We start from the raw sequence: 19662 nt of genomic DNA, 5'->3' as shown, positions 1-19662 counted from the left end.
ATGATATGATATGATATGATGTTTGAGAATGATATGATATGATGTTGGATAATGATATGATATGATGTTGGATAATGATATGATATGATATGATGTTGGATAATGATATGATATGATATGATGTTGGATAATGATATGATATGATATGATGTTGGATAATGATATGATATGATATTGGATAATGATATGTAATGATATGATGTTTGATAATGATATGATAAGATATTGGATAATGATATGATATTAGATAATGATAGGATATGATATGATATTGGATAATGATATGATATGATGTTGAATAATGATATATGATAAGATATTGGATAATGATATGATATTGGATGATGATATTATATGATATGATGTTGGATAATGATATGATATGAAATGATGTTGGATAATGATATGATATGATATTGGATAATGATATGATATGATATGATGTTGGATAATGATATGATATGATATTGGATAATGATATGATATGATTTTGGATAATGATATGATATGATATTGGATAATGATATGATATGATGTTGGATAATGATATGATATGATATTATGTTTGATAATGATATGATATGATGTTGGATAATGATATGATATGATATGATATGATATTGGATAATGATATGATATGATATGATATTAGATAATGATATGATATTGGATAATGATATATGATAAGATATTGGATAATGATATGGTATGATATTAGATAATGATATGATATGATATGATATTAGATAATGATATGATATGATATGATATTGGATAATGATATGATATGATATGATATTGGATAATGATATTATATGATATGATATTGGATAATGATATGATATGATATGATGTTGAATAATGATATGATAAGATATTGGATAATGATATGATATGATATTATATTAGATAATGATATGATATTGAATAATGATATTATATGATATGATGTTGGATAACGATATGATATGAGATGATATGATAATAGACAATAATATGATATGATATGATAATGGATAATGATATGAGATGATATCATAATACATAATAATATGAGATGAGATGAGATGAAATGATAATGGATAATGATATGAGATGATATGATAATGGATAATGATATGATATAATATGATGTTGGATAATGATATAATATGATGTTGGATAATGATATGATATGATAATGGTTAATGATATGAGATGATATGATAATACATAATAATATGAGATGATATGATATGATAATGGATAATGATATGAGATGATAATGGATAATGATATGAGATGATATGATCCCACACTCCAAAGACATGCTGGTAGGTTAATTGGCTTCTGTCTAAATCGGCCCCAGTATATGAATGTGAATTAGGGACCTTAGATTGTAAGCTCCTTGAGGGTAAGGACTGATGTGAATGTACAATGTATATGTAAAGCGCTGTGTAAATTATACCTTAATAATAATAATATGATAATGGATAATGATATGATATTATATGATAATGGATATATTATATGATATGATAAAATAATGAACATTCTAAACTCCTTCTTTTTTTTTTTGCTCAGCCTAATAGTACCGGTTGACAGTCTCTGCTCATAACGTGTGCGTGTGTTACATATGCCTAATGATACAATTCTGCTCATTACCTCTTTACCTTACAGCGTGCTGGACTTTAGCAGCAATGAGCTGAAGTTAGAATAGACAGCTGAACCGCAGCATACTGTATAAAGTACACTGGGAGAACTTTTGTACCATTAGAAACAGAGCTTTCAGCTTTAAAACACACTTATGCCCTACAGAAACAAATAAGGCTGAATTTCTAAAAGCAGACTACAACGTATGTCTGGACCTATGCAGTAGTGTCTAGCACGTCATAAAAGGATGAAAAGCAGACAGATAGAGCAGCCAGTAGTAAAACAAGTCACTTATTGGTGTTGAATCACTGATACAGTAAAAGTGTTACTTTACTCACTGAAGTTGCTCAGCAGAGTGAGTCGCACGTCTGTGATACAAGGTAACTGTGTCATTAGCATGTTTCATAATACCAGATCAATAGCAGCAGCAATAGTATAGGTATTGTTTTAATAAGATATCAATTAGTAGAACGTGTCTTCCTTATTTCTTAACACTTAATAGTGCAGGGTGTTGAAGATCTATTCATTTATGGGAATGGAGCAAAGCAAAGCACATGTATGAAAACTGCAGATGCATTATAAAAAAAAAAAGATGGGGGAAAAAAAATAGAAAAGAAAGATTCACAGGGAGGAATAAGAGAAGGAAAAAAGATAGAAAGATAAAAGAGAGGAGGCGGTGAATACATGAGAGCATGAGAGAGCACAAGGAGGGAGCCTGTCACAATGTTCCTCCCCTTCTTACAGTCCTTACTCATACTAGACTAAAGAACTCCCACCCTCTCATTCACTCACTCACTTGAGGCCAAGCCGTCCTCTCTGTCTGTCTCTTTATCACTCTTTTCTCTCTCTCACTGTGAGACAGAAGTCAGAGCTTTCCTCACTGACAGCCTCAACTCTTCACAGCACTTACTGAGGCTAGAGAGAGAGAGAGAGAAACTGCAAACCAAAACTACACTGACAAACTTTTTTCCTCTTCTCCTTTTCTGACTTTTATTTTTTGTTTCTTAACAAGAATATATATATTTTTTCCCCAGAGAAAAGAAAACCATATATTTACTCCAAGGATACACTTTTATTTTATTATTATTATTTTTAAGAAGAGGAGAAAAAAAAAAAGGCAAGTCTCTATAAACTGGTGTCAGGATGTCTGTGCATTTGCTGAACGGATTTTTGCTGGTACTTTGCTGGATTATAGTGAGAAGTACGCCGACGCCAGGATCTGAGGGGCACACTTCAATCGCTGACTGTCCGTCATGCTCCCTGTCTAAATTCCACAAGGATGCGCCCAGTGCTCAAAATGACATGGTGGAGGCAGTTAAGAAGCACATTCTCAATATGCTGCATTTAAGGGACAGACCCAACATCACCCAGGCAGTGCCCAAAGCAGCGCTTTTAAATGCCATCAAGAAAGTTCACGTGGGGAAAATAGGAGATGATGGGCAAGTGCAAATAGATGATAGAATTGCACGGAGAGCAGAAGTCAACGAAATATTGGAGCAAACCTCCGAAATAATCACATTTGCCGAAGCAGGTGAGTGGCGCTGTTAAAAAGTTTGTCCCACTTTTCAGCTGTCATAGAAGTATAGGTAGAGACTCCAAAGCAGGTAAAAATGTAAATTAGTGATATTCTTTTTTTTTTCTTTCAGGTGATTTAACCTTGTTTGCATGTGTTAAATTCATATAAAATATCTCTAAACATTTTTTTTAAGCAGAGTACAAGTGTGTGAGAGGGGGGAGGGTACAGGCATTCTCCAAAAACTCAATGAGAACCTCCAGCTCTGAGTGCTAAATATTACGAAAAGCCCCCCAGGGCATGTTTTTTTTTTCTTTTTTCAGCAATGCAATCAGCTTGACGTGAAACAGTAACAACCTTATTTCTAGTGATGGGCTTCAGCATCAGCTATAGGGGTTAATGATAATCAAAGGCATGAAAAGTAGTGTGAACAGAAGCAACAAGCAGCCAGTCCTAGGCAGGCAGAGAACTGAACCCATCTGGTTCCAAAAAAATGTGCAGCTGCCATCCCAGGTAGCACAGCAGTTAGAAAAGCCGTGCACTTGCAGTGCTCCCAGCTGTGAAATTAGACAAGTTCAGCGGCTATCTGTACTCTCATTCCATGGCAGGATATCCCACTGCACTCTTAAAGGGACCCATCCTTTGTGCAAGAAGGGCTTGTCTCTTATTGCAGCAGAGGAAAAAAGGTGTGATATCCACTGTGAAAGAACTTTTTTTTTTTTTTTTTTTGTACTTCTCCCAAGACAAGCTATTAAAAGGTCTAAAAAAAAAATTCCAGTGCTGAAATGCAGTCTATATTGAGTATGTTTTGACATGAGACCTCTCTCCCATTCATAAGGATGGAAAAAAAAAAAAAAGTTCAACACGTTCCCCAAAAGCTGAGTTGAAGATTGTTTGCTGAAAACACACTAGCACAGGCAGAAGCTATAAGGCTGTCAAACCTCAGAGCTAGCTACCTCCTTTTTCACGAAATGTTCGGTAAAAGCACTTCTTCTTTTTTTTTTTCCCTATCTTGTCCGTCCGCCAGTTAGAAAAGAATGCCATTGTTTAGCGCAGTGTATGGAAGGCAAAGTATGTGCGGGAACTATAAGCAATATTGTTTAAAGTGTGCTGCAGCAATATAAACAATTAAGACAGCACTCAGAGTTTCCAGTCTTAAAAAACCTGTTGACTCAGATGTTCTGTCTGCAGGAAAGCCTTGCAGAGTGTAAGTGTGTGTGTGTGTGTGTGTGTGTGTGTGTATGTGTGTATGTGTGTGTGTATGCATGCTTTCAGAGCAGACATTCCTGCCAGCTTTTTGCTGCTTCTGAGTACACAGTAAAGCATTGCATTAGATCCCCCTGTCACTGAGGCTGTGTTATCAATTCGGAGAGTTAGAAGCCAATCGTTGTATAAGTGAAGCTAACCAGGGGGGTTGATTTATTAAAACCAGTAAATGCAAAATCTGGTGCAGCTGTGCATGGTAGCCAATCAGCTTCTAACTTCATTTTGTTCAATTAAGTTTAGACTATAAAACCTGGAAGATGATTGGTTTCTATGCACAGCTACACTAGATTTTGCATGCTCCAACTTTAGTAAATCTCCCCCTAACTGTTATTTATGAGGTCTAATGCACAGCAACAGTTCTTTATCAATCTCAGAAGGGAACGGGTCAATGTAGATGTATGTTCATCTTGTATTTATTTTATTTTTTTTAATTTCCATCTGCTTTGTTAATATGACTTGTATTGGCACAAGACGCACACTCCCTACACAAGATTATATATAGGTATTATTCTCCTTGTGTGACAACGGTGATGCCAATGGGCAGATGATTACGCCAGTTTCTTTTTTTTTTTTTTGCAGAAAATATTAAATCTATTTTTATTTTTATTTTTTAAATGGAGCGATAGATGAATAGGTTGTTATGTTCCAACTAAAGTTAATGTAAAAACAGTAACATGGTAAGCCGCTATTTGGAAGCTCAAGGAGGGCAACTGTTTAAATGTAGCAAGAGGGAGTTTTCGTAGGTTAACAGACTGCCTGAAGTTGTCACATCAGTTCAAATCCAGCTAGAGTGCAGCTGGTTTATGATGTCAGTCTTTTAAGAAGTTCCTCTGTTTTCATTGGGCTCATATGCAACCCAACAACCACCCTGAAAATGAAATGACCTAATCTGGGGAACTTAGAACAGCCAAAAAAGCATTCTTAGCAATGGTTGGTTGCTGCGTGAGCCTTAGATGTTTCCGGTACGTGATAAAAGAAGAAGAAGATGGAGAGCCCAGAAAGTCACTTCAGGACAGGTGGGCTCATTAAGACAAAATCTCAGATTTCAAAAGTTGAGGGAGTAATACCATGAGCCTATTTGACATAAATGTAGTGCTTCATTGATTGTTAATGAACTAGCAAAATATTTTTGATCTTACTGTACTGGCAGTGGAGATCATATTTAGCGGTAAAAAAATGAGGTCCGCGTCTCCTACAGTCCGAGGCAGAAACTGGTCCAGACATTGGCATCAAACACTTGAGGGGGGGGATTTACTATAACTGGAGCACTCAGAATTTGGTGCAGCTGTTCAGGGTAGCCAATCAGATTGTTCAATTAAGCTCTGACAATAAAATCTAGAAGCTGATTGGTTTCTATAGAGAGCTGTACCAGATTTTGCGCACGCCGGCTTTAGGAAATCTCCCCCTTTGTGTCATAAGACTAACAACGAATGTCTTTAAAAAAGTCATAAGTAATGTATAAAAAAAAGCATGTAGCTAGGAGGTTTCTTAAAAAGTGAAGGCGTTTATACGCCGCTTTGGATCAAGGTAAATCTGCCAGCGCTTCTCCTTTGCCGTCAGAGCACACGTTAGTCAGTTAACTTTTTCCATCTGACACAATGCCAGTATGTATTTATTATTCTGGCTGACTGACAACACAGTTATTCAGCTATTGATTTGCATGTAGTATTAGCCATTTAACAGATGTCCTGTTACGTTAAAGATGTAAGTGATGCTATATCATCTAATTTCATAATAAATTCCACCGCCCTAGCTAATTTCCTAAACAGTTCTAAAATATAAGTGATTTCTCCAAGATATAATCTAACTCTTATATTAACTTTATATTCTTAAATATGTATAGATGGTAAAATGTGGACCAATGCACACTACAAAAAAATGTGATGCTCTATATAACGGTAGCTTCATTTAAATGGCCACTAGAGGGCACTAGTTACTGCATTCTGAAATTTGCCTGTTGCTTTCTTTTACATTAATACATAAATGCATAGTCTCAGCGGTAATTTCTCATTGGTTATTTGCTGTCCTATCCGTTGGCACAGGCTGCGTGCAGGCTATATAAATGCAGCATCTCTGCTTTTCTAAGTACAAGAGGTAGAATAGGCACCACAGAGTCAAATAAAAATATATATTACTGCCCACAAGAAATTACAAACAATGCAGTGTTTCTCTGCTTACGATTAGAAAAATGTTCAACCCTGATTTAATATGTCTACGAGCTTAGTCATGATTTAGGGCACTGTTTTATACACAGACAAAAGCTGTTAAGGTAGTTTTCTGCCTGTGATTCTCTCATTGACTGTGATTGCTGTTAACAGCAGACATGGGACAATTTTTTTTTCTTGTGTATAAAAAGGCCCTTATTCTCATTCATCTTGGCGGATCTGAGCCTTTATGCAATCATTTACATCATATTGACAAAGGGTAAACAAGGGCAATATTTCATTAAGAGTTTGGCTCCAAAAGAGTAACATTTATCAAACCTTTTAAAACTATTTGACTTAAGCAAGTGACAGAAGAGAGAAAAGTCAAAAGGGACCATTCCCTTCTGATGGGAACATCCTGCAAACTTTTATTCATTTTGAAAATCAGTTAACTGATCTGGAAAAAAGTCTTGTGGCCAAAGAATAAAACCACTTTTTTTCTGTTTATGGCACTTCAATTACCAAGTGTGTTGACATAATCCACCTTAAAATCTTCCTCGTAGGAATATACTGTTGTGTCTCCTTGCCCAAAGAATTTGTTTTTTTTTGCATAGGCATTTAAAATGTATTTCAGGCTTATATTGAGCTTGTTTTTTATTTTTTAGAATATATTCCAATTGTTCCATTTGTATTTTTAAAAAGTTGGAAATCACTAAATGATCTCCGTTTGCTATGCTTTAACATCCCCTGCATTAAATTGTATCTCTAGGCTTTTCCGTTTTGGATAAGGTGGGTGAAGGGCTAGACCCTCTGTTAGGTTTTTATTGTTGTCTAAGTCCCCATTGTAGAGATTCACCCCTCTCTTTTCCTGCTGACTATAAGCACAGTGGAAGAATGAGAGGGGGAATCCAAAATTGTTCCCAGACACAAAGACGCAAAGGAATACCTTCCATTGGGGACACATGTCCACCTCTTTTTGGGAGATTCATTCTAACTTCCTGTTGTGTCTCTGGAACAGGAAGTTAAGTGAAATTTCCCTAATGGTACACAGACAGCAAAGAAATTAATAAAAAAACATGTCTGGGCTTTTACCATTTTACCACTCTATCAAAAAAAAAAAAAAAGTTGTTACACTTTAAGGAAACACTCATATTCCAAAAGGCCAGATGGTCAGTAACACACAGCATCAAAAGTCATCTCATAAGCGATGTGACCGGATTGGTTGCTACGGATTTCTGCACTTCATGCATCTTTATTGCTCCATGAATTGCATTATTGAATAAGCCGGATTATCCCACATAATTGTTTGATGTTGTTGAGCAGAATAGCCACAGCACGAAGCTCCTTTTATTGTTAGGAATCATTTTATACTTAATATTTTTAAACAGTGTATCCTTGTTAAATGCTGCCAAGAATGAAAATCTATTTAAGCAGAAAATCAAGCTGCAGTGTTAGTTTATTTCTGGATAATTTAACTGTTGGTATTTATCAGTCAGGCGCTGGTGTTCCATGCCAGGAGGTCTTTTCACAGAAGTTAGGGGATACACTGTAAGTTATACAAATATTGTGTATGTAATATTACTCTCAAAGAGTCACTCATAATCTGCCAGTTTTCCAACAAGGTTCCCTTATATAGCTACTGTTAGCAAAGCTTTATTTGATTTATCTATTATTTTACATACATCATATTGGCAAGACTGGTTTCTATCCAGCTCATGTTGCTTCAACTGGCTTTGTGAGTATTTGACTTATTGGACAAAGAAATGTTCTTATCTCATCAAACCCACTACTTATACTTACATATACATATGTAATAAGGCAACATTTGAAACTATTATAATTGGTAAAACTGCACAATAAGCAATAACAAACCAAAATCTACTGTATATGCACAGCAAACACATGCTATTTTAGGTTAGGTCAATGTAAAGAAATATAAGGCCTAAAAGGTAACTTTGACTTACTTTGCCTCCAGACTTGGAAAATGCATCAGTAATTGGCAAAGCCATAATATTCTTACATATTGTAAAGCATTTCATTTTGAAATAACAGTTTTTAGTGCCCTTCAGGTCGCTGCATAACCATAATCATTGATGCTTTTAGTTTTGGTGACTTTTTATAAAATTTTATTTCACATGTTCTTTAAATCTCGTGGACTCTATCAGCTGCTTAGCTACACACCCTATTGTGATGTATCTGACATGTACTCTTGCCACAGGTAGTTGTCTTCCATTTATGGCTAGCTGTTCCCCACACATCATATACAGATACTGTCAGACCAAACTAACACACATAATTATTCATGCCTGACAGATCAATCCACTGACTCACTCCTTGATGTCACGTGCAGTTGTGAGGCTAAGAAATGTACATAGAGGACAAAAAAAAAAAAAGGAACACTAAAGAAAAGTAATGTGTTTAACAGCAATTAGAAATATATGTAAATAATGTATATAATATGTAAATGAACCCTATGTTCTGCACAAGCTATAAAAAATGTCCACCTCAACGGATTTAAACATCCCCTGCGTCAGTAAAACTAGACTTGAAACTCGTACTTCTTTTACACTGGATTGTATATGGTAGCCTGCTTTTAAGATCCAGGTGTGCTGTCTGGAAGTCTGAATTCCCTGTTTATTAGTCTATAATGATACACAAAGAAAAAGTAAGCCAACTCAAGCTTGATTCCAGCCTTCAGCACACACTATAGGCACAACAACACACCACAGTCTCAAAATGCATCATTTTTATATGCATTTACTTAAAATACTTTGTTGTTGTAAAATTTTACTTAAAGTGACCCTGTCACTATAAAAAACTGCTCCAAGCAAGGGATACCTGTAAAATTAGGTCTCCTGGGTCCCCTACAGCTGTCAATGTTTCCTCCTGTTGGCTTCCTTGTTACTACTGTGTCCTATAATGATGTGGAGGTCAGCAGGAGGAACCAGAAGATCAACACTGATCTGGAACAAGTATGCAGATAAAGACTTTTGACATCTGTCCTGCTTTCTTGGACTGCACACTTGTTCAAGGTCAGTGACTTTGACGATACTGAAGCCAGTGGTTCAACATAATAGCCATGCCACTAACAGCTTCAGAAGAAAGTCAGCAATGATGGATCCCAGCTTTTGCTCTGTGTATTTAATTTTTTTTAATAGGATTGTCTCTTTTATTATGGAGCGAACAACCTAGTCAATAAGGGCTACTATACAAGAGTGTTTGAGATGCATTTGAATGCATCTACATTACTGTTATTTTACATTGACTTGTATAAAGGAATACAAGTAAAGTGAAAACTTGGTTTGGAATGCTAGGAAGGTGAGTACTTTAGGGTTTTTATAGCATATTTGAATTTAGTGCAGTGGGATAGGCAAGAGGGTATAGGGTGTTATTTTACTAATGGTCTACTTTAGGGCTAGTGTTCTCAGACATTTGTGTTTTTGCTGTTTATTTAGCATTTCTGACAGATATCAGGGTATTTGGATTTAGAATTACATTTTTTGGCACAGAGTACACTTTTCCTTATTATTGCGTTTAACATACATTGCATTTCTTTTCTTTTTTCTCTGTTACGATTTGAATGCATCTGAAAGGCATCCCGATCATGAAGCACATGTACTCTAGTCCTTAAAGTGAATCTTCCCCCTTCCCTGCCACTTTCAGACATTTCATTCCTAGAGGCCCCCTATCTCAAAATCCCTTTATTTTGAATCATCATTTTCAGGGAAATTTTCCCTGCACTTACTAAGTTCTAGCCTAGGTGAGAATGGCTTGTCAATCACCCATAGCCTTATAGAATACACAATTTTAGCATCTCAGGAGATAGTGGGGTATGCTACTGGACATGTGTCATGACACTTCACCATTCCTGGTACTTTCAGCCTGCCCCCTGATGATGAAACGATGTGTATGTGCATCATTAGGGGCAGCTGCAAGAACACAGAAGAGGCAGCTGGCCTTCTAATGATGTCACAAATAAAGATGGCAGCCCAAGAACTGGTGTGCAGAAGAGGTGCGTCGGACACCTATAGAACACTGTTGGATTGCTGGCCATGTGAGTATTTTTTTTGTGGATTACCAAGTGAAAAATAGAGGGTGGGAGGGGGAATGGCAGTGGAGGCTAGTAAAGTTATTTTTTAACCTTAGTAAACATGAAGACCAGCATCATACCGCAACTGACAAAAATGAGGAATAAGTGGAACTAAACTCTCCCAATCAACATTTCTAATCCTTATGCTACTAGCTTTAGTAAATAGAAAGGAAGGTATATTACATTTACTTGATTTAACCTTTTTTTTACATTTCTTCAGTTGCTTCCTGGTTTTTGGCTTAGGCCAAAATGATGTCATACATCCCAGGAGTATTTATGGGCATGCTTGAGCTAAGGGCAATTTCAAGAAGTAAATGCTACATAAATCATCTGCCCTTATTCAGAGTGGTTGTAAACTCTTACAGACCACTTTGACCTACAGGTAAGCCTAGATTAAGGCTTGCCTGTAGGTCCAAGAAAAATTTATATTTCCAAGAAAGACAGCACTGATGTCTACGGCATCATGCCGTTAGTGGCCGCTCACGCGCGCAAGTGCGGGAGTGACGTCATCGCTGCTCCGGCCAGTCACAGTGCCGGAGCAGCGATAAATGTCACTCCGGGTATCATGGCGGCGACAGAGGACGTGTCCGAGGACCGCTGCAGGGGGCTTTGTTCTCAGGTAAGTAATTCATTATGAGCTAGTATGCTATGCATACTAGCTCATTATGCTTTTGTCTTGCAGGGTTTTATTTTTTAAGAGAGGGTTTACTTCCTCTATAATATGCAGTAGATTACAGACTGCAATCAATTAGAGGCAGCTAAAATTATGTTTTGTTAAGTGACCATCTGTAGTGATCTGCAGTGAACATTTCAAATATTGTACACTGTGCATCAGGGAGAAAGATATTGGGTGCTTTTATGTACAAGCCTAAATAATTGAGCCTGCTGATAATATTGATATATAAATATTCAATGTTCAGTAGATGTTTACTATTTGATCATTTGTCTAGGGCCACTAATCTACCTGAGAATTAAATCTCCTGTTGACTCACGTGTTAAGTCCCGTACACGCGTTTGGACCTTTGTCCTACGGAATCCCATGGGAGTAAAATAGAACATATTCTATATCTAAACTTCGACGGAATTCATCGAAATTTCCGATGCAATTACTCCGATGGGGCATACACACGGTCGGAATTTCCGATGGAAAAAGTCTGTCTGACTTTTTCCATCCGAAATTCCGATTGTGTGTACGGGGCCTTAGTTTCTGTAGCCTGCCATGCACTACTTCTCTATGCCTGGAGTAAATGTAATACCTGCCACAGCAGAGCTTTGAATGCAGCAGAAGGAGTTTCCGTAACTGTGCATACCAGCATACCTTTTGTAGCAATGCAGCTATTTAAATCCTGCACAGTAAAGCCACAAATAACCTTTAAAGTATCTGTCAAGCCAAATGTTATTTTTGTTGTGGATAGATTAGAGAAGAGTTAGAACCCCTGCCAGGTGTTTACTTCCACCCAGGGCATGTTTAGAGAGATTTTCCCTCACTTTCTGTTCTGCTGATGAAGCAATGTGATGTGAAATAGGGACACAGACAAAAAAAATATATATATATATATATATATATATATATATATATATATATTTCTGCCTGTGTCTCCCAGGTTAACTGTTGTCAGTAGGACAACAAAATAAGGACATTCTCTCTAATGGAGCCCCCCTAAGCAATAAAAACACAACTGGTGGTATAAGTAAAGATTGTGTCTTGACATATACTTCAAGTATCAATGTGTTTTTACTAAGAACTGCAGTCCTTAGTAACCATCATCAATCAGATTCAATATTCAGATCTCTGATTGGTCTAACTTTGGTTCTTAGTGAAACCATATTGGTATACAAGGCCCTGTGCCATTAATGCTGGAATATATTGCCTTACAGGGCATTTCTAGATATCCAGTAAAGGATTCAAGAAGTAAGCTAATGCTATGAGCTATTTTCTAAACTAATTATATACAAAGGAAAATCATAGGTAATAAAACGCAAAAAAACAGGGCAGAGGTTTAAGCCTCATTCAGATGGGTGCTGACATCCATAGCCTGTGAATGATTGTCTTGTTTATGCGTCTTCAGCTGCCAGGTAATGCATGCAAGCGGCCTATTAATGTCTATTAGTTGTAGTAGCTGCATCAACGTCGTTGCTCATCCTACTTTGACAGCACCAAGTGCACACCCATCTACATTTGAATCGATTCACCTATACCAACACAGCTGTAAAACTAGGATGAGCCACTGCGTCCATGAAGCTATTGCATCCAAATGGACATGAATGAGCTGCATGCATGCAGCACCTGGAAGCTGTAGCCGCAACAAAAAGGTGCTTACTTATGTGCTACAGGTATCAGCACCCATGTGAATAAGGTCTTACCCTTGCCACTAAAAAAGACTCTACTAAAGTCAAACATGGGCTTTCCAATTCAAGACAAAGCAACATAATAACTTCAAAGATGGCCCCAAAATAAGCACATGCTCATATTCAGATAGCTTCCAGCTTCGCCATTTAGCTTCTGGGATTAAAAAAATATTCCCAGTACTTTCTAAGTGTATGGAAACATGAGAGTATCAATCATTCATCCATATGTAAGCACTGGTGATTAAGACACCCATCACTGTCACATAGAGTAAGGGAATGTGTTCCCAACCCTTAACAGGCTCCAAATCCTGACCTAGAACATGCACAGGGCTAACTCCCTTCCATCCCAGCAACCAAACAGAGAATTAGGGGAGCAAAGGTAAGTATTTTCACCTGGTGGAATTGGCATTAAAGTTAACTTGTTGCTTTGCCCTGCATACTTTAAGATCCAGATTAGAAAGTGTAGCAGTACATCAACTCTAATGCCCCGTACACACCATCACTTTATGTGATGAAAAAAAACGACACTTTCTGTGAAGTAAAAAATGACGTTTTTGAAACTTCAATTTTCTAAGACGAAGTTGCCTACACACCATCGTTTTCTCACAATGATCTTGCAAAGTGATGTTACGTTCCACCACGTTTTACCATTGAAGCTTGCTTCTGGGCATGCGTGGATGAAAAAACGTCTTAGAAAACGACGTTTTTTGCTACACACGGTCAATTTCTGTGAAGTAAAAAGTGCACTTTTGAAAAACGACACATAAAATTGAAGCATGCTTCAATTTTTTTCTGTCGTTTTTTACAAGACATAAAACGACGTTTTCCCCCACACACGGTCAATTAAAGTGACGTTTTTAAAAACGTCATTTTTTTTCATCACATAAAGTGATGGTGTGTACGCGGCATAAAACTACTCTACAAGTAAAAACCACATCACATTTTATGTGCTTTTGTTATCAGTATATAACATGTTTTGGCAGACAAAAACATGAGGCTGGCTGTGCTGTAGGAACAAATTCAAAGGCTATAAAACATTCTGCTAACTAGTCATCACCTAAACTGTTAATATCACTTACTGCACTGATCATTTTACCATCTACTATATTTAAACAGTAAAAATAAATATTTCTTAAAAATGTACCTTCTCTTAATAAAGTATTGCTTGTTATAATAAGAAACACTTCATTTGCCTATGATCAAATAACCCAGCAGAACCTATTACTCATTTCACCCTCTGCCAAGAACATGGAGTCTTTATCAAGGGAACGCCCCCACATCATGATGTTCACGATCAGCACAATTATGCCAACAAGTATATGCATAAGAGAAAACATCCCAAAAATTGCTGTTCCCTGATTATATCCATTCCTCGGCATATCTACCAGCAGTGTTCTATAATTAACACGTACACAGCATGTTAAATTAGAAACATAAATGACAGCGACAAAGCTTTCCTCTAAATTTCTTATAAATCTAGCTTATGCAATCCACAGGTACTCATAAACCAATATAGGGAGCAAGTCAAAATGGCAGACCGATGTGCAGCCAATACCATGATACCATGGACTTATGGACTTAGGTACAGAATGATAAGTAGACAGATAGCACCATATTTCCAGGTCATTACTAGTTTAGAGTATTGCGTCTTTCCATTACACACCATAGATGCCCTGGAACCAAGTTACTACAGTCATGCTATGGTTTTTATTTTGTTTAAATGTACAAGCACTCTTGTGCATAGGAAAAAAGCATGGGTCTAATGCCGCGTACACACCATCACTTTATGTGATGAAAAAAAATGACGTTTTTAAAAACGTCACTTTAATTGACTGTGTGTGGGGGAAAATGTCGTTTTATGTCTTGTAAAAAACGACCAAAAAAAATTGAAGCATGCTTCAATTTTATGTGTCGTTTTTCAAAAGTGCACTTTTTACTTCACAGAAATTGACCGTGTGTAGCAAAAAACGTCGTTTTCTAAGACGTTTTTTCATCCACGCATGCCCAGAAGCTACTTATGAAGCAAGCTTCAATGGTAAAACGTGGTGGAACGTAACCTCACTTTGCTAGAACATTGTGAGAAAAACGATGGTGTGTAGGCAACTTCGTCTTTGAAAATTGAAGTTTCAAAAACGTAATTTTTTACTTCACAGAAAGTGTCGTTTTTTTTCATCACATAAAGTGATGGTGTGTACGGGGCATAAGACATGTCATTTTTTTGATTGTGATAATTACTAGTTTAAATGAAAAACACTAGACACATATTTATGTTTTTTGAATGGGGAAGAGATAGAATCCCTGTTAGATTTTAGATGTTGTCTGCTTCCTTATTGTAAAGATTTTCGAACACTTAGGGCCAGTTCACACAATACACTGTCCTCCATATTCGTTCTGGATGAGTTTATGCATGCACTTTTTTTAATGAGTTTTTGATGCATTTCTGAATGAATTCCAGATGCTTTTGTTTCCTAAATTTTTGGGTCATTTCAATTGCAAAATCTTTATTTTCATGTCTTTCATGACTCGTGGTTATGGCCATTGCACTGCTGAGACTCCATGCCTGCAAGAGAATACATTATTGGGTACATCCACTGTTGATGGAGCTTATCAGTGTCCAGATACAGTCTTTTATGCTCCATCTTGTCCAGATGTGCATGTGGCCATAAGAGGATCACAGGAGGAGTTAAAATATATATATATATATATATATATTTTCTCCTGTCACTATACTGGGGTCTGGTGCATTTGTTATGCTTTTTTGATGTGTTCCAGTACAGTACAGTTCTGTGAAGGTCAAAAGCAGCATGTTGTTCTCTTTTTTTTTCTGGAAGTGAAATGCACTGGAACTGACTGCACTAGTGTAAACTATGCAATTGGAACCCATGTAACATACTTTGAATGCGGTACACACAGTGAAGAAAGGACATTTTGAACATGACAAACACTTATTTAGCAATGTGGGTAAAGGTTATAATTTCTCTTAAGTTTGTTAATATTCGCTGAGCCTTTCTGTCACAATGAATCAATTACCATAATTTTTAGGTTGTGATGCCTGAAGGATAAACATTGAGCTGAAATATCCTTAATGGATAATGCAAGTTTCATGGAATTATATGCAATGTGATCATAGCACATGACACAATTAATATGCAGTGTTTAACAAGAATTCTTAATGACCTGTGAGTCATGTATGTAGACATGCTAAAGTGCTACAATCAGAAGGAAAGTTATCATAAGGCCATAATCAGAAAGAATTATAAGTGGTTATTGAACTATAATTAATTGTTCAAATGATGGACCAGGAGTCAAGAACCTTGTAAATGAAACATCATTTACAGGAAAAAAAACTCTTTCTTGTAAAGGAATCTCAGGATCATATAGATATTATTATCTAAAGGGAAAAAAATTAAATACATTATTAATTGGCTGATATATAAACTACTACACATTGTCATAATACAATCTCAGTTACTTGCATGTCTTTAGGTGCCCTATCTGTCCTGATGGGTCTCTGGTATGTGCTCTTGTTGCCGCTTTAGAAGTTCCATATATATATATAGTAACGCCAAGATAAATATGATGAAAATATTGTGGTATTGTGGAAATTAACTATTTTTTCTATTGTTTTTATAATTCACAGGTCCCTCAAAGAAAGTGCTTCACTTTGAAATTTCCAAAGAAGGCAGTGATTTATTGATAATCCGAGAAGCAGAACTTTGGCTCTTTGTAAAACTGTCTAAAGCCAATCGAAGCCGGGCTAGATTAACAATACGGCTGTACCAGCAGCAGAGGATTCAGAAGGATCATAGAGGACCTGAGACAAAAAATGAAGTTCTGATTGCTGAGAAAGTGGTGGACACAAAGAAAAGTGGCTGGCACACATTCCCTATATCTGGGAGCATCCAACGTTTACTGAATCATGGCAAGTCATCTATAGACATTCGAGTGGCTTGTGAACAGTGCCAAGAGACAGGGGCAACTCCTGTCCTCCTTGGGAAAAGGAAGAGAAAAGATGATGAGGAGAGAGAAGCAGGTACAAATGGAGGTGAGGAAGAAAAAGAACAGTCACATAGGCCATTCCTAATGATTGTTGCTCAGCAGACAGATGAACACCCACACAGAAGAAAGAAACGTGGCCTAGAATGTGATGGTAAAGTAAGCAATTGCTGCAAAAAGCAATTTTACGTCAGCTTCAAAGATATAGGATGGAGCGACTGGATCATAGCCCCTCCTGGCTACCACGCCAACTATTGCGAGGGAGACTGCCCTAACCACATTGCAGGGACTTCTGGTGCCTCACTTTCATTTCATTCCACAGTAATCCACCAGTATCGAGTTAAAGGTCACAGCCCATTCAACAACATTAAATCCTGCTGTGTTCCATCCAAGTTGAGAGCTATGTCCATGCTCTATTATGATGATGGACAAAATATAATTAAGAAGGATATCCAGAACATGATCGTGGAAGAGTGTGGTTGCTCGTAAACTGAACATTTGGTATGACACTAATCATAAAAAGATTGCAATTGGCTTGCAAGTGAAAATGATCAACGGGAGATGAACTTGAGAAGGAAGAGCATGTTCTGCACCTGCTGCAGTTAGTATATGAAAAGGACATTTCTAGCTCTTATAGCTATGAGCTTGGATACTATATAAAGAGGCACAACAATACACATGTTTATCTATATATACAACATATTCCTGTTTGTGTAAATGTATACGCATTTATGCAGGTTGTATAAATAGATATTCAGAAATAGATCTATAGCACCATGTTAGTTCAACCCTTTATTTTACTTTAACAACTGTACTGTGCAGGTGACTCAACTTCCTTCTTTGCACTATTACTGCATACTAAAAAGGAAAAAAAAAGAAAAAGCATACAAAGTTAATTTTCATCAAGGTGCTTAAGATCTTAGAACTATGCAACTTATGGGGTTTGAAAACTGTTTACCCAAAAACCAAGAAAAAAAAAAAGACTTTTCAGTGGAAGTAACATGTTTAATATTTTTGTTCTTTCATGAGAGATACTTGAAAGGAACATGTTGGTTCAGGTACTGGAACCAAACATTTCTATATTTTGTAAAAAAAGTTTCTTTTTTTATTTGCACTACAACAGTATTTGACCTGTCTAATATCCTTATTTAACAAGTATTTTTTTGAGAGAGGTTTTAAGAGCTGCACTTAACATGAGATATATGAGAACTGCTACAGCACACTTCAAAATAGCTATTTTTATGACTATTTTCAATATTTTTCTACCTTAAATGAGACACTCACACCAAAGACATGTGTGTAAAGATTTAAGTCTGCCTGTGGTTGGTAATTACTGAGCAAATGGGAAGGAAGAATTTAAAGGATTGAGTGTAAATGAAAATGTATCAAAGCCAAAATTGTATACTTTATCTACATCCATTTTGGGTAATTATGCTGCTTCCAGGCAGCCTTTGTTTCCTTTAAAAAAGGCACTTCAGCAACTTATCTCTATTGCATATTTCTTCTTTGGTTAACCATTCCACTAATTGGATAACCGTTTTAGTATGCTGACATATGTTCTTGAATTTCAGAATTGTGAATATGCACAAAATGACATTGTTTTGACGATAATGCAAGCTTCATACTGTGTGGCATACAACTAGGAACATTCTGGCAAGCATGGTATACCATGAGTAACTGGAGCACATTAATGACATCTGTGCACATGTAATTGTGCAAATGGTATTGCAATTTGGCTTTTTAGATGTTACCTTTAAATTTCACTTAAACTGCACTAGAAAATAACAAAACCACTTTTTTGAACAATTACAAATGTTGCAGATTTAAAAATGTCTCCCACTACATTAGTTTCCACATAGCTGCCGCCATAATATATACCCGTGGTAAAATCTTGCCTTGGCTATTGGTTTTTGGTAGCTATAAACTATTTATCTTTTTTGTATTTATTTACAGGGAACACATTTGGAGTAAATAAAAAGTAAACAACAACTTTTATACCAGATAGAAGAAATTGAATACATATCATGTTGTTGCATTTAATTATAAATTATTTCAGCAACGATACCTTAAGTACTTCTGTTGAAATATGTATATGTGTAATAAAGGGCAAAATATCCTTTTTTTGTGCAGTTATATTAAAATACATGCTTATAACTATTTCTAATTTATTCCACAGTATTTAGCTTGCATTGTAAGGCAAATGTTTTATTCATATATTTGCATTTTATACTGATACATTTCTGACATGTTTGCAGTTTGAAAAAAAAAAAAAAAAAAAAAAAAAAAAAAAAAAGATAAAAAAAAAAAAAAGGTAAAAAGAAATGCAAAGCAGAACATAGTGTAACAAATACACTGTTGTATATAAATCTTTTCAAGCAGCAATTTTGTAAAAATGTCATGCAAAGTTACATATAGAGAGAAGCATCAGTAGAAAAACAGGTAAAGAAAATATAACACATAAATAAATTCCTTTACTTTTACTTTACTAGCATTTCAAAAATGTGTCAAACATTTCATTGCTTTAAAAAAAAAAATCAAAATGACTCTACATTCAATTCAACATTTTTAGTGACAATAATTTATAAAATGTAATGATAAAACATAATTCCTTTGGGATTACCAGTTGAAAAATGGCATTAAAAAGTAAGGTTGTACATTTAAAAACGATACAA

General features: G+C 36.1%; 1 protein-coding gene across 1 annotated transcript; it reads left to right on the top strand.

Moving 5' to 3' along the window:
* The first annotated feature begins 2415 nt into the window (after window positions 1-2415).
* Window positions 2416-19106, top strand: INHBA (inhibin subunit beta A). Its single transcript, XM_040353243.1, has 2 exons — window positions 2416-3163; window positions 16635-19106. The coding sequence occupies exons 1-2, from the start codon at window positions 2776-2778 to the stop codon at window positions 17477-17479; spliced, it is 1233 nt and encodes a 410-aa protein (XP_040209177.1). The 5' UTR covers window positions 2416-2775; the 3' UTR covers window positions 17480-19106.
* The last annotated feature ends 556 nt before the right edge of the window (window positions 19107-19662 follow it).

Source organism: Rana temporaria, chromosome 5, assembly GCF_905171775.1.
Source record: "Rana temporaria chromosome 5, aRanTem1.1, whole genome shotgun sequence".
Lineage (NCBI taxonomy): Eukaryota > Metazoa > Chordata > Amphibia > Anura > Ranidae > Rana > Rana temporaria.
Note: the sequence above shows the minus strand (reverse complement) of the source record. Positions and strands in the feature narration are given on the sequence as shown.

Bases quoted from the DNA above. Each gene is read 5' to 3' on its own strand.
- INHBA (XM_040353243.1), top strand. From the start codon at position 2,776: ATGTCTGTGCATTTGCTGAACGGATTTTTGCTGGTACTTTGCTGGATT. The intron at 3,164-16,634 runs GTGAGTGGCGCT...TATAATTCACAG, and splicing joins AATCACATTTGCCGAAGCAG to GTCCCTCAAAGAAAGTGCTT.